Below are 16,589 nucleotides of genomic sequence, written 5' to 3' on the forward strand. Positions count from 1 at the left end.
AAACAGGGGTGTCACTGAGGTGAGTGAACACCTGGAAATCAGGTGACAGTAGCACCCATCCTTTCCCATTTTAAGTAAAATCACCAAGTCCCTGACTCCAAAGATGTACCCATCCCAGGATTTGATCCTTCAGAAGAAACATCAACAAGCAAAGGAAACATCTGATTTTTATTGACTCCACATGAAGGAAAAGTGATGTCACCACAGCATCAAAGCACCTGAGTGGGGCACAACCATCCCTCCTCCAGGTGGGAGGCTGCCAGAAGCCAAGAGCTTCAGAAAATGACAATAAAAGGGATAAAATTTATCCTAAATTAGATAAAAATGCAAGGAATTAATAATATTTCAGTTAACATCCAATTTTAAATAGGTCAACACATGAATAAAGGTGTTAATAAGTTAAAAAGCTCTGTGAAATCTGAAAATGCAGGATTTCTATGAAATAGAATTTCTTGCTGCAGCTTCTGGGCTCTTCTAGGGCCAGTGTAACGTCTGTCTGCCTGAACACACAAAAGCAACACTGGAGACAGTATCCTGCCAGATCTTAAAACATGAAATACTGAACATTCTTTGACAGGAATAATTTTAAATAGTCTAAGTTTTTTTTGCTACAGAGAGTAAACAGATAACTCTTACTGATGGTATTCAATAATTAACAGACACAAGCCTTGTCAAAAGTAATTCAAGTTCCAAAGGTAGTTTCTGAGAACGGTTTTGAAGGACTTTTATAAAAACCCTTCAAGGACATTTATAAAATTCCTTTGCGGATTTTTATGAAATCCTTCACAACAAAAATCTCTTATGTAGAATATATATTTTAGGGGTATTTTATTAATGTATTGTATAACTATTATATAACTCATCATGTAATTATAATATTAATAATACTATAAATAACTATAATTATACTATAAATATATATATATATACTATACTATATATACTATAAATAACTGTAAACATTAATAATAAGCCCTGTATTGATCACCTGGGGCAGGACCCCTTCACAAGCCATTACTGGATGCTGTACAGGACTGGGAGCTCTGCTCATCTCCCACAGTTTGACAAGACATTCCATCCTTTTTCCAGGAAAACCATGCTGGAAAATGCAATCTAAGCTGTATTTTGATCAGTTTATCTGATCTTGTTAAACATGGGTCCAGCAGTGGCTGTGAGGTCAGCAAAGGGCTCATGCTGCTGCAGCTCAAGGACCTGCTGCTTCTTCAGCACCAGAAAGAGGTAAAACGTGGCTGCAGCTTCTTTCCGGTTGTTTCTCTGGCAGAGCTCCCGGAAACTGAAGGAACACACACCTGATCTCTTCAGTTGCTGCGTGAGGGAAATGAGAAATCAGTCAGGTCAGCTTCTCCACCAGTAAAACTGGAGCCCATGGAGTCCAAACAGAGAGCACTGCATAGAGGGAATATCTCTGCCTGAATGCCTCAGATGGGATCCAATCTCCATTGAATCATGGAAGCACACACTGGTTTGGGTTGGAAGGGACCTTAAAGACCATCTCATTCCCCCACCCTGGATACCTTCAACTAGACAAGGTTGTTCCAAGACCCATCCAACCTGGACTTGAACACTTCCAGGGACAGGGAGTCCACAGCCTCTCTGGCTGTCTTCCATCTGTGTTTATAGAAGTGGCTCTTAACATTTTAATGCCATAATAGTGTTGGTACTTATGTGTGTTACTAAAATCTACAATTCCATCAAATTCCATTACAGTGCTGGAGTGCTTCCATCATGCTTTGTGATTGATAACAATAAATATCCTTGAGCAATTGTTTGGTTTCAGAGGTATCTCTTGTTTTTTAAAGGCTGTACTCAGGTGTAAATATTTATTTATTATTTGCACAGAACATTTGAAATATGCTCAAGAAAAAGAAGAGCATTCAGAAAATTCTCGTAATTCCAGCAGCTGTGGAAAGGAACACCACATATCAAGCACTCAGAATCTGATTTTCCACAGAAATACCAAAAAAAAGCACATGCTGCAAGTGAGAGGCAGAGGCACAAATGGACAGTAGAAGGAAGAGCTTTTCTAATGTGGTCCAGCTGAAATCAACACCAGCTTTTGGTATCTATTAACAAAATCCAGCACTGGTACCTGTAAAGTTTTTTGTAACCGAAGAGTTCTTTTGCCCCATCTTATTTCTTCACTGTCTTTCCTGGTCCTTGTTTGCTCCTTGAGAGGAAGGAAACAGAAGCTCAGGGAGTGTAAAAGGTCACACACCATGAGAAAAAGGACAGGAGTTCCAGCCTGAGTGAAAATCCAGCTGGAGCTAGGCATCTGGATGGCCAGACTCAGGGAATCTGGAGCCTCTGACACCTCTGTGCTCACACAAGGTTGTGTGAAACAAAGGAAAGAAAGAATGGGACCTGGGTGCTTTGTGCTACAGAGACAGCTCAGGTGCAACCAGCCATGGTCCCAGTGAGGCAGCTCCACAGCCAGGAACTGCCCCATGGGACTGGGATTCTGACAGGATTTGTATTAGCCAGGGGCTTAAAGAGATGTTCAAATATTTGGCTTGGGATTTTTGACTTAACCTCTGAAGTATGCAGCTGACTGCCCTGGTTTCAGAGTACCTGAGCATCCTCAGAGCCAGCAAGGTTGAAATTATTTTCTTCTCACAGGAAGCAAAACTCCCTGTAAGTTCATGATGCTATTATTTTCCTTTTTTTTTTTAAAGAAACAGAGTTCTCTTCTGAAACAAGCCAGGGCCATCAGCTTAGGACACATACCTTTGGCACCTCCACCTGCTGTGCTTCATCTTCCTGGCCCAGGGAATTTTTTGAGCTCTCAGAAAAAGCTGCTCCATCCTGTGAGCACAAAAAAGACGATCACTAGGCCTGACCATTTATGCACACAGTGCAATTCTCATTACACAGTTCTGCTCAACGAATTTATTGTAATAAAGTTTTTCAGAATTAGTTAATAGCTGCTATTTCTACCAATGTCTTTCCTTAAGCTTAATTTCTTTCATCAACATCAAGCAAGGACCTTGCTGTAGGATTTATCCTACAGCTGAATCTACACCTATGGGCAGAGTTGAGGCATGGAGCACATGCTTTCTGCTGCCATGAGCCCAGTTTCATCGCTTTTCAACATTAATGAGCCTCATATTCTCTAAAGAATGCACTTTAGCATAAGTGAAGATGGAAGAGATATTGCTTAAGTATTTCCTCAATATGAGACACAAAATGTAAGTTTTATCCTTTATAAAGATTATATTTGTCTCTTCAGTACAATATTTCATATTTAATATTAAGCTCTCGTTTATACTTAGTGATTAAACTGTAATCTATGCTGATTAATAAACATTTTAATTAATCATTCATTCATTGTGAGAGTTTATCAAATAATAAATAAGATTTCATCACACAAGCTACTTAATGCTCTCTTGACTTGTTTTAGCATCCTTACCAAACATTAGTAATTTCTTAATATGTTTTAAATGGGACCTTAGCAAAAAGTGGAACCAATAGACACACTTAGGTCTTTAAAACTGAGGAAAACTGCTCACTATAATTTCACCACAGTTCTCATTGGTTTCATTTCTGTCATTCTGTGATGTCAACATAAAGGAATCATTTCTAATTTTTCTCTCAGTCTCAGAATAAGCTGGTTCCTGCAGGTAACTTGGCTCTTCTACTGGCAGCATCTCTGTATTAATAGAAAACCAAGGTTGAAGAGGCAATTAGCATGAATCACTGTCCTTAAAAAAAGCCCACTGAAAACCAAAAATCACACCCAAGTTCACAGTCTTTGAGAGGAAAAGCCACAATAAGCAAATAGTGAAGAAACATCATTCCCAACACGAGCATGGAACAAGAACCTCTCAAGGCAGGTTTTCCTTTTCTGAAAGTTGACCTTTATGGACTCACAGGAGGTGGGTTTGTTAATTAATTTTTGAGGCAGGTTTGGTTCCCAGCAGAGCAAAGGAGTGAAAGTGGATACATCCTTCTCAGAAGATCTAACATGGGACATTTCTTCTTGCCTGATATTAACCACACACATCTTCCAGATACAAGTAGAACTATTTACATTAATTTGGAATTTTGGAGAGCAGTTTGATTAAGCTTAGAATAAGAAGGAAGCTTTTTTTTTTTTAATTATATTTAAAAAATAATCCACAAGCAACATTACCCAAATTTGCAGTCTCAGAGATAATTAGAGAAACCAGAGATGAAACCAAAAATATCTCTTTATGCCACAAGGAAGAAAAGACTTGGATTTAATTTAATTTCTAAGAAACAAAAGAACAATAAAGTAGTAATTTGTGGAATACTGCACACAAACACCTCTTATGTCTATAAAACATTATGCAGAATAGAAAATACTTTCTAACAGCTAATTCTGCACAACAGAATTAAAATATTACCTGTAGTATCTTGCTCTTTTCTCATTTCCTTCATTTCAGACGTCCTCTGTATTCCATTTGCTCTCACCTTAATTCTGTCAGCCTTGAAGCTATTTTCAAACAACTGAAAATAATTATTTTTCTATGTTGGCTTTCAGAATATCATGTCAGATTATTTGCAAACATCAACACAAAGATATGAATATGAACTGTATGTTAATGACTGCAACCCAGAATTTCAGTATTTGAATTAGGTCACTCTGAAAATCTGCATTTTTTTTTTGTTTGTTTTTAAGCAATAGCATTCTGCAGCTCCAACATGAATTCCATGAAAAAAACATCTTAGGAGCAGCTTGGATGATTTTTCTTGAAACCAGCCAGTAAGGAATGATGAAAGAAAGAAACATCTGCAGTTTTCATCCTCTTAAAGAGCAAGTTGTAATTCTGCAGCTGGACTCTAAGTGGTGAAGCTGCGCTGCTGCAGTGAGCCCTTCCAAATCCATTACAATATTCTAATAATAATGCCTGATGTACTTTTAAAGTAAATATAAACAAAAGATGTCTCAAATTGATTACAAAGAGGAAATATACCAGAAAACAATACAACAAAGGAGAAAGTATAAAAGAAATTGACAGAAAAGTAAAAAGTTGACTCTTTTATATAGTATAAGACCACTCAGGTGCCAGTGTGTGAAATGAAACATCAGTTCTCATGTTCCCTTCGTAATGTTTCACTTGTTGGAGTGCAGGAGGTTAAGGCTGTGACCCCACAGGTGATGAAACAATTAGTGGTGAGTGTGCAAACCATCAGGTGTCCAGCTGACCTGTACTGCAGAGCAATGCTCAGTGCACACCTGCAGCCAGCTCCAAGTTTGGATCAAACAGTCTGCAAAACCTGTCTCAGTCAGATCCCAGCTCTGCAACAATCCTGGAACCTACACAGTGGCACAGACCCTACAAGGAACTGATCTTTACCTTTTGCAGCTGAGCATGAATCTCAGGCTGTGAAGCATGGGACAGGAGTTTATCCACAGCTCCCCACTCCTTCCACATCATTGCTTTCTTGGTTGGGGGAGCAAGGTCCAGCGTGGTCAGGAGATCTGTGCAGTCATTGAGCTGCTTGTAAATGGTGTGGCAGCTGAGCTCGTTCTCCACATCCACCATCAGCTTCCTCTTTCTTTGTTTTTTTTTCCTCTGGGTGACAGCTACATAAAGTAAATATTAATAACAAGTCTTAAGGTCTATTACTAAGACATTAAGCACAGAAAAAAAGCACAGTGAATCAACCTGGCTGCCGACCTTCTGAACAGTGCCTAGATTTGAAAATCAAAGTACAAGTGCAAAGGCCATTCCTTCAAAAGTTTCTATGAAGTTTTCACTCTTTGTACTCTTTAACTGGAAATTCCTTTATGTTTGATGGTGGAAGACAAATTACTCTTCTAATAAAGAACCAGGAGCAGGAAGACTTCATGAGAACACATGCTAGAGCAACAAGACTGAGTAAGCTGTCTTTAATCCATCAGGAAATTAAATGCTCCAGGAACTGCTGATGTACTCAAGAGGTTTCATTTCCTCATAATTAATATCTGTATTTTTCGGTTTAATCATTCAGCAATTTATTCAAGATGTAAACACAAAAGAAAGATACAGATTAGTTATACACCCATAACTTCCTGGATATTATTTGGGCAGGCCAAAAAATTCCAATATTGTAAATACTGCTGTCAACATGAGCTTGTTTATTCATAAACAGCCACCAAGATGATAGGGGACATTTAGATTTCCTCTACAGAGGAAATGTAATACTTTTCACCTTGGATCTTGTTTAAAGTTCACAAACCAATGTCTTCCAAAGGCTTGAAAGTTTTAGGATTGTGATTTTAAATATACAAGTCACCGATGTGTCACTGGCAATTAAAGTTTTTCAGGTGAATCTTCAGTACTACCCCCAAGGCCAACCTTGCAATGCTACCAGAGCTGAAGAGCAACAAAACTTGACTTTGTACATGGAAGAAACTGCAAGCAAAGATTTGGGCAGATAAATAACCTGACACTGGGTTTGTATAATATTTACTGTAAAATAGAACTCTGACAGCAGGAGCAGATGAAATCTAAGGTGGGAATAATCTATATTGCAAGTATTTTCACTACTAAGAAGCAAACCAAACCTAGTTAATGCAAACATTCATTAGAAACTGATCAACTTCTGACCTGTATCGTCAACTGGCTCAAGCAGAAATCCTTCATCCTGGAACAAAAGGGTTGTCTCACTCACTGTATGATTTACGTCCTTTACGGTCGTGTCTGCACAGCTGGACTCAACTGCAAGAAAACCCAAGAAACCCAAATTTAAAAAAAACAACAAAATTACAATATGGACTGATTCCTCAGTCACGTGACAGAGAATGATACCAAACAGAAACAGTGAGAAATAGGAAACTGCGGTTTTGTTTATAATCTCACTTATGTTCCCCAGTTCCTTCTTGTGCTCTGCCCTGCACACTTCCCTTCACTGATCCCAGAATGACCAGGCCATAGCAGAGACAGAAGAAACAATTGGGAGAAAAACTCACACAACAGAAAGTGTTTAGGGGCAAAGGTGTTTAGTTTCAATCCATCTCTGTTCCCAGTTCCAGGCATGTTCATGGCAGTGTGGACATTTCTCTCAACAGAAAAGGAATGAGTAGCACCAGCAATAGATCAAGGAGAGCCACTCTATCCCTTTAAAGCCATTCCAGAATTCTGTTTTAAACTAACACTTTGATGGGGGAGCAAGGATTTAAGATATCAAAATGTCTCAGGAATAGTTATCAAAGCTTAATTTCTTTCATCAACATCAAACCAAAAGAAGATTAACAACACTTTTATGGGCTACTTAAGTGTTATACATTGCAGAAATATGAAGCCAGAAATAGAAGCATGGAATTGTTTCTCTTGGAAAAGACCTTTTAAGCTCTCACTAGGAAAGTTCACTGCTACAGGACAGCCTTATTTAGGTTTCTTTCCCCTTCAAAAGGGACACCACGCTGTGAGCAGCAGGGTGGACCAACAGCATATCCAACAGGATGTCACATGAAGGTGTTTCTAAGCAATGTCAAGTTACAGATTTGGAATCCCTAAATCAAATAAAATTATCCTAAAATGGTGGATGAAGCAGTTTAGGAAAAAAAAAAAAAAAAAAAGCTCAAAATAAAAGAAGAAAGGAAAAAGGCACAAAGTTGCTACAAAAAGCTGAATGTGAGTGATGGGCATTAACACAGGAACAGAGGGCTTATGTGAGATGGAGCAGATGCTGCAAACTCACTGGCTGTGCTGGTCTCTGGCAGATCTTGTGACAAAGGATGTGCTTCCTCCGCATCAAGAATGTCTTTATCTAGGACATTTTCCTCATCCCTCAACAGGATTTCTTAAATACAAAACACATAGTTTTAATCATTCTAAGCCTTAGTAGTCATGAAATAGCCTGATACAGCCTAATGTTAGTCAAGGTTAACACTCTGCAAAGAAATAAAGCTCAGCTTCTGCAGATGGCCATCAGTGATACGACTGTCTGCAACAGCACACAAAGGAGGGGATTAGTCCCAAGTTTGAGATTTCCACCTTGTGTTTGAAAATGATGGCCTTGACAGTGTTAACAGGTATCAGTCTGTAAGGTTTACATAAATACTCTAAGCCATAATGAAGTAGAAGCTACTTTGCTGCTTTTGTTATTACAACAGTAAGGATAAAAATGCTGCACTATTTCACCTTTGAAAATAGAAATTAAACTGTTAAACATTAAGCATAAATTTAATGCCTTTAATTCTAAAATAATGAAATACAGCCTTTAAACCAATTTGACTTGGCAGTGTTTAAGTGATCATAGATTTAGTGACAGATAGGAAAAAAAGTATGTATGAAATAAACAGACAACATAGAATTTGTTTTTGACAGCGAGCACTTTGGTGCTGTCTTGACTGTTTTCCTGTAAGAATAAAAATATTTGGAAAGGAACAGATTCTGTTTGCCTGTGGCAAATCCTACCAATCATATCTGCAGCATCGTCCTCATCCCCAAAATGGTCATCCTGGAAGCAGTAAACATCTTCGTGCAGCACAGATTTGTCTCCGCTGGTGCTGGCTGAGTTGGGATCAGCCACCAGACTGTTACTGCTTGTCAGGACACTGCCCTCAAAGAAGCTCTGTCTCCTCAGTGCATCTGCTTCTTCATCTGAGGAAACACACAATTCCTGATCCCTCATCTGCGTGAGTTTTGGAAACCCAGATTTAATAATTCCCTAATTTTTCTAGTAATTTTTAAAAGATTGCTAGACATCCATACCTCAAATGAAATAAACAATAAACAGTGTTATCTGATTTAGTAAAAGCAGGAAATGTTTGGATTGGTTCTCAGTCTCTGACGCCAGATTATATTGCTTACACAAAATTTTAAACCTCAGACAGCATGATATGCCAATCAGCAAAAGCATGAAACAAATGTGCCTTTAATCACAGCCTTTTCGCACGTGGAAAGGGCTCACATAAAAGTTTCATATAAAACACACTTCCCCTTATGAAATACTTCCAATTTCTCCACTTCTCTCACCAAAGTTTCTATCACAGAGAAGTATACTGCTTTCATAATCCTCTGTAAGTGTGATTTCTTCAGCTCTGCTCTGATTCAAGGTAAAATGTTCAGCAACATCAATGGCCCTGATGAAAAAAATATTATAAAAATATAGGGTGAACTGAAACCCATTTAGTGTTCAGCTGGAGCGTGAAAACTTGCTTCTAAACAGCTTTCAATCCTGGCATTTTATCACAAACCCCCATATTTCTCCACTCTCTTTTGCCAGTAAACTTAGGCTTTTGTGATTTTGTTCCCATCCAAGGCCTGGTATCTACCAGACCCTTCTCAGAAGGCAACTAATTAGTGAAACATCTTTTAAATCAAATAGCACAACTCTTAGGGCAGGCAGAAAAGGCACCTTTACAGAGTCAGTACGTTGAGGCACTTGATTAAGTGTATTATATTGCAGCTGTACTTACAAAATGATAAACCCTTACTGATGCCATCAAACTGTATTTATGAGGAGGTACAGAGCAACCCTTAGTGGAAACCTCTTGTCCTGGACCTTTGGGGCATCAGAGCCATCAGAAACACAACTTAGCCTCCTGTTTTTTATCAATTTTCTACATTAATGCTGCTTTGTGTCAAAAAAGCCTAAGAAATATGCTGGCTTTTTTCTCAGGAGCCAGGCTGACTATTGCTGATAAAACACCCCAGCCCCAGAGAGCAGTGGAGCAGAAACAAAATGAAGTTACCCACTGGAACAGTGCAACACTGTGTGGTTACTGGCCACATCTTTCAGGATTAATACTAATTTTTATCTCTTCTCTCGAGGTTCCGAAAGCTGTTTGCATCCTTCACTCAGACAATTTAAAATCCTGAAGTCTAAGTTCAAGACATTATTTCATTATGAAGGTCTGTTGATTAAAGGACTAAGGGGAACTACCAAAGCACAACACTGTAGCCTTGTAGAGCTCAGAATTTAGGAGAATTCAGTTATTAAATCAAAACAACACAACGTGAGTCTCAATCAGATAACAGCAAGTATAGCTTTTACTTCTGAAAATACTAAAGGAATGAATAAAAACCAGGGAAGCATTTACTTTACATCTGGTAGTGGTGCTTCAAAATCATGAAATACTTCAGGTAATGTAATGGCCTGATAAGCAGCCTCAGAGTTCTCTTCTGGAAGGTCAAGAAGGCCTGAAATAAACAGACAACATAACAAAATAAGTATCAATAAAGTAAAAGTAGTGTTCTCTCCCAAGTAGGTATAATAAGCCTATAAACCTGTCAGTAGGGGCTGCTACCATTCTAAATCACAGAAAGGTAAAGCCTAGGCACCCAAAAGTGGAATTTCAGTTTCTATGCCCTTAAGATGATGTATTTTTTACAGACAGATACAAAAGAGTCTGCTGCAACAGGACCTGAAATACGTAAGTACTTGTGTTGGTGAACAGCTGCTTTAAGTCCCTGGAAGGTTCTCCCAGCTGATGTTTAGCCCAGTCTTTCACAGCACTTTGTTTTCCTTTCCTCTGCCCTGTCTCCACAACACTGTTCTCCAGCATCAAATAATTATGTACTCAGACTCCAGGTACTTGGGAACCAGAGGATCCTGGAAAAATTCATGTGTGGAGGGATTTCTCAAGGTCATCCAACCCAACCTTTTGCTCAGAACAGGGTTAATTTCAAAGTCAGATCACTTTTGTCTATTTCTGTTTCTGTTGATTTCACAGCATTCCTGAACAGCTTCTTTCAGCATTTTACCATTTCTGCTGAGATTTTTCTCCCCCCTTCTGTTTAGGTAAAGTCTCTGTTGCTGCAGTGGTGACTGTTGTGTGTTCTTGAGCTGTGTGGTGCCCTCCAAGTTGCTATAGGATCTATCCCCAAAATAGCCACAAGCTGTGGCCAGAGGATTTCAGTGGATATTAAGAAAAATTTCTTCACTGAAAAGGTTTACAAGCCCTGGCACAGGACAGTACTGGTGTCACCATCCCCGAAGGGATTTGAAAGACATGTGGTATTTGGGGACACAGCTTAGTGGTGGCCTTGGCAGTGCTGGGTGAACAGTTGGACTGGGTTTTGGAGGGCTTTTCCAGCCTAAATGGTTCTGTGATTCTATAGTTCTGTGATCATGTCCTTGAGAATAATGCAGACTAATTATTCACTATTTTGCAAACAGACCAGGTCACAAAGCACATTAAAACTGGCAGTAGACACTGGTGTTAGGCTTTTTTTAGACAACAGTGCCTCCCATTTATTGCCCAAGTATGACAAACACAGAGCCTGTTGGAAAAGGCTCCAGTCATCTCAGCTCCCTTCTCCCTGTCTACATGGCTAGAGCTCAAAACACACTGTCAGGTCTGGCACTGACACTGTTAGACATGCTGTTGGTGTCATCAGAAATTAAATTTAATTATCTAGCAAAGGAGGCTGAACTCAAGCATCTTCTTGTAAGCCCACTTAAGATACTGCTTCTGTTAAGGGAATCAAAGACCTGAAATGGCACTAAATTAAGCCAGACTAAACACCAGTGGTAGGTGCTAGTATGTTCAGTTTCCTTTGGGATCAGTAGTGTATATTTAACAGAAATATCTAAAAATTAACTTTTAAAATGAGAGCTGTAAAGTACACAGATGAAAAAATGCTGGGTTTTGTATACACCTGGTCGAAAGGCTGTCTTCATTTTGGTCAGAGCTTCACTGCAGTCTGCCAAGAGGTACTTTGCTTTCCTGTGGTAAATCCGTACCACCCCCAGGAGTAAGTGTCCAGAGGTTCGCAGAGCTATAGCAAACTGTGAGGATTTAAATTTTTTTAAAAAAAATGTTATTCAGGAGTTAGTAATTTTGGTAAAAACGTTAAAATATTACACAGAAGTAATAGAGTTCTCTATGAAAGACCAACACCTCCACCCCAGGACCCTCCAGGAGATCCCTCCTCATGCCACAACCTACCTTTGGGGAGAGGATTTTTTGTATGGTGACTTCTAAATTGCAGTCAAAGATATGCGCCTTGGTGAGCTTCTTCTCCCAGTGGGCAGCCAGCCAGATTTTGGCCAGCGGCCCCCGCTTGTTGATGAGCAAATGGACATGGTAGAACATGGTGCCTGGCCAAAGGTCTCAGGGCAGCCCTGACAAAATTCCCTGAACTCTTTCCCTTGCAACAGAAGATTGATCCTGGGCCACCAAGTGTGAATAGGGATTTAGTGGAGTCTGAGGGGATGGGGAAACCCAGTCAGGTGCTGTGGGGAAGGGGGAATTTAGTGGGATCTGAGGGGAAGGGGAGACACAACCAGGCACTGAAGGGGATGAGAGGATTTATGGGATTTGAGGGGACAGGGCACCCAAGTAGATATGGAGGGGTGCGAGGATTTAGTGGGATCCAGAAGGGCTGGGATCACCCAGCTGGAAGCTGAGAGAATGAAAGGATTTAGTGGGACCCTCAGAGGGCAGGGGGCTTTGGTGGGATCCTTAGGGGATGGGTCAGGGTGGATTTAGTGATGCCTGAGGGGACAGGAGGATCCAGCCAGGCCCTGAGGATTTAGCAGGACCTGAGGGGATGGGGTGACCGACAAGCGGAGGGGACAGGGGGATTTAGCGGGATCAGAGATGACAGGGGCCCTGAGCAGTACCAGGAGGGGAGTGTCGGATTTAGCGGGATCCCGAGGGATGGACGGGCACTGAGGGGCTCTGGGGAGGATGAGGAGCCCCGCTGGGCTCTGCGGGGATCGAGGGGGATTGGCAGGCTCTGAGGGCGCTCGGCGGGGCGGGCAGAGCCGCCTCAGGCCTCAGCCGAGGGCGGGAAGGCGCAGCGCGGGGTCCCACACCGGGCCCGCCCCGGCTCCGGCCGCAGCCCCCGCAGGGCCCGTGGCCGCTCGCCACAGCTCCGCACAGCCCCTCGGCAGGGACCTGCCGCTGTAAATGGCTCCCTGCTCCTTCCCGGGGCTCACCGGCAGCACGCACACATGCCCGGGAACACGGTGCCGCACCCTTCATTTTAGCTCCATGAGGGTGGAGAGCAATCTCCCTCTGCCCATCCATTTGTTCTTCCTCTCCTCTCTTCCTTCCTCTCCTCTCCTTGTCTTCCCCTCCCCTCCTCTTCTCCTCCCAACCCCTTTCACCCTTGACATTCTAAGAGCCCGTTTACAGACACCGCCCCATCTTTCTCTGCAGGTGAGCAGCTCCTGCGTGACTCCAAACACGTCTCATAAAACTCCCCTGGTGAAGGAAATTTGCAGTAGAAAAAAAAGAAAATAAAAACAAAAAAAAAGAAAAATAAAATCCAAACAAAAAAACAGAGCCTCAGGTCGGACCTCTGTGCAGAGGGGGAAGGTGAAAGGTGCACAGCCATCCATCTATGTTAGCTCCAGCCACCCCTGGGAGAAGACAGTATGTTTGCACATTTAGGTGTCATCAGCCAAGAAAAAAATAGTTTGTCACTCTCCGCTTCGTGCTTTCCGTGCTTTCCGTGCTTTATATTCAGGCAGAACACAGCAAGGCTGCCGTTGCTCCCAGGCACAGCCTGGAGCATCAGCTGTTGCCATATCACAAGGCACCTGTGGTTTTCCCTGTCTCCCTGGTGTTAGCTGAAGATAACAAGATCTTAATTATCACCAGGAAAGTGCTGAGCCTCTTCCCAGTGCGGCTCTGCAGCTAGTCGTAGTGGCAAGCAGGGCTCCATCCTGCCAGCTGCCTTTGGGCTGGGGTTCAGATGCTTGGGGAAGGAGAGGGATTTTTGCTATAAACCATCCTTGGAGTGGTGTATCCCATGAGGACTTGAAGGAACCTCCCAGGAATCCCAGAGCAGGTATCCACTGCTCTTCCAGGGCACCAAACCTGTCTGGGAACTCCATGCCCTGCAAGGGAACCACACTCACTGATGCCCACTGTGCATCTCCAGCCTTCCCCAGCATCAAGGCTGATGTCCAGCCCTCCCTCCTTGCTGGTGGCAACAGCTTCCAGGAGCAATTTGCTGGATCAGAAACCCACCCCATCCATGTGGAGCACTGGGATGTTCTGATGAGTACACAGGGACTGGCCATGACAGGCAGAGAGGCCGTGATGTGCTGGGCACCTCTGGTCCCCCCAAACTGCTGGATCTCTCAGTGATGTAGAGCCAGCTCCTGAATTACCCGGCTGCTTTTTCCCTGACCTCCAAGTCACCTTCAGCCGTGCTGGCTGCAGACACTCGCTCTGCCATGGGATGCTGTGAATGCTAAGGAGGCAGGAATGAAACTTCACCTCGGTGGTGAGGCTAGATAGAGGTCAGCACTGCCAGTGGGCACCAGACAGCTGTGCACTCCCCAAAATTGGGCTGTGCTTCACACAGGGAACAAAGCCAGGTCCACAGCCTGTCTAGCTCCATCACATTCCTGCTCCTGTTGTCTTCTGCCTGCCTGAGGCTCTCTTTGCTGTCCCTCTCATCCATGTTCAATCACTTCATCTGTGGAGTGACATGTTCCCAACCCTGCTTCCCTGTCTGGCTCCTTCACCCTGCTCCATCTCCCAGACTCCTTCCCCCCCTCCTCTATCATTCTCTTTCCAAGTCGTCTGTCTCTCCCCTCCAGCACTCCTGCAGTTTCATTGTGAATTTTGGCAGTTCTCCCTCTGACCTTGGCTGTCTCCCTCCTCTCTTTGCTCCTGCACTGGCAGCATAGATCTTGGCTGTCTCAGTCTCTCCTCCCCTTCCCTTAGTACCAGCACCTTGGAGATGGAGTGCCCTTTGCCACTCCCCAGCCTCATGCTCAGCCACTTGAAATCAGGCTGGGGAAGGGTTTTGAGCTACCCTGAGGCCCTTTGAAAGACCTGGGATCCCCTCCAGCTCCCATCCAGCAATGGCAGTGGGATCCTGAGGCAGCAGAGTGCAAGCAGCGATGCCAGCAGGATGCATCCCTCCACCTCATCCATCACAGGTGGGCTCTCGAGCATTGCTGTGGGACTGGGGTGCAGGAGCAGCCCCCCAGGCAGCATGGAGCCCTGACCCCACAGCAGGCTCAGCCCTGTCCCTGTATGAAGGCAGGTGGGAGCCACAGCCATGAGTGCCTCTGCTTCTGCCCCACAAAGCCCTGGCTGGGCTCCAGCCTTGGCATCCCTGGGTGCACAGGCAGCCACAGGGCTTGGGTGCTCCAGAACAGAGGGCTTGACCACAGCTCTGCTCAGGAGCAAACTGGTGGCAGTTCTGTCTTCCCAGGGAATTTGGCGATGGTGAAGCAGCAAATCTACTCCTGCCCATCTGTTCACAGTGATATGCCCGCCTGCTCCAAATCCATCTTTTCCTGCTGATTTGGGACAATCTGTGTCCCATGACCTACTTGTCTCCAAGCATCTCCTGCCTTCCTGCGGAGTGGGTTGGTACTAAAGCCTCTCTAAATGTAGTTAACGTGGCAGGAGGCACTTACATTTATTTTTAATTCTGCTTCTTTCTCAGCCCACTTCTGGCTGCATCTCTGGGGACACTATGCTGGGAAGCCTCTGTGTTTCATAGAGTCACAGAGTCACGGAATGGTTTGGGTTGAAAGATACCTTACAGATCATCTCATTCCAAGCCCCCTGCCATGGCAACTCCATGCCCCTGCTGCAGCTCAGTGACTGGAGGTGCCATGTGTTGGTCTACAGAGTTCCAGTCAGCATCACTGATAGATACTGTGTCTGGATAGGTGCTGAGCCTGGATCGTGTTGCACCTGTCCAGCCCTCAGAAAACACAAATGCACCTCTTTATTTAAGTGCCATGCCCTAAAACTCTCTGACCCTTTTAAATTCATTTTAGCTGTATCTGACAGAGACTTCAGAGAAAATCCCTGCCCTGTCATGGCACAGGTGTCAGGAGACTCCCATCTGACATCTCCATGCAGAGCAGTGTCTAGACACTGTGGATAACACAGAGCCCAGTGTAGCTGCAGAGGAATGCACTGTGTGCAGGGACAGGGTTCAGGGCAGAAGGGGCATCCCTGCAGCCCCAGCACTGAGCTCACCCAGTGCTTGCAGCACTGAGTGTGCTTGTGGAGATGCTGGAAGCATGTGAAGGTGTTGAAGGAAATGGCAATGTGATGGACAAACCTTCCCGGCAGCTGTCATCAGCCTACCCTCTATTGCTTGGGATTTACATGCACATCTCCAGGCACTGCTCCAAATGTGGAAATAGACCACGTCGTATTAACAAACGAGGGAAAGTGTGTGGCTGCCAGCAGGTCACTGCTGGGGCACATGCCTGGGTCTGGTGCCAGGTCAGGGAGAAGAGTGCAGGCAGTGACACAGTCTGGGAAAAATTGAATAAATAACGTGTGTGTGTGTGTGTGTGTGTGTGTGTGTGTGTGTGTGTGTGTGAAGGGGGGGCATTATGCCATGGGACTGCGGTGGGATTGTGGTGGGACCGCAGGTGCCAGGAGCTCCTCTGTCCCAGGCTGGGGCATCTCATACCTGGCCCAAACCCAGGTCAACCCCCACTTTCCCCGGGAATTTGGGGACAGGCTGGGCAACGTCCATATGGGACCTCTCCCTGTTGTCCTTGAGGCTGGGGATACTCAGGCTGCAGCCCAGTGTCCCCAGCCCAGCTCCGCCTCGGGTCCCACAGGGCACTGCTGGTTCTGGGGGACACGTCCTCCAGGCAGACCCCACACAAAACCCACCCTGCTGCTCTGTCCTCTCCAAAGCCCCTCCCCACGCAGCCCCCCGGGGTGC

At 43.9% G+C, this 16,589-nt stretch overlaps 1 protein-coding gene across 1 annotated transcript; it reads right to left on the bottom strand.

Annotated features, from left to right (window-relative positions):
- Positions 1–205: 205 nt before the first annotated feature.
- RAD21L1 (RAD21 cohesin complex component like 1) lies at positions 206–12,986 on the bottom strand. The gene is made up of 13 exons (XM_058850583.1): positions 11,867–12,986; positions 11,577–11,706; positions 10,016–10,115; positions 8,949–9,055; positions 8,388–8,573; positions 7,669–7,770; positions 6,576–6,686; positions 5,340–5,569; positions 4,386–4,488; positions 3,528–3,667; positions 2,746–2,823; positions 2,111–2,188; positions 206–1,326 (listed from the first exon to the last, which is right to left on the bottom strand). The coding sequence occupies exons 1-13, from the start codon at positions 12,011–12,013 to the stop codon at positions 1,135–1,137; spliced, it is 1,704 nt and encodes a 567-aa protein (XP_058706566.1). The 5' UTR covers positions 12,014–12,986; the 3' UTR covers positions 206–1,134.
- Between the last annotated feature and the right edge of the window lie 3,603 nt (positions 12,987–16,589).

The sequence above is a fragment of the Poecile atricapillus genome, chromosome 15 (assembly GCF_030490865.1).
Source record: "Poecile atricapillus isolate bPoeAtr1 chromosome 15, bPoeAtr1.hap1, whole genome shotgun sequence".
NCBI classification, from domain to species: Eukaryota; Metazoa; Chordata; class Aves; order Passeriformes; family Paridae; genus Poecile; species Poecile atricapillus.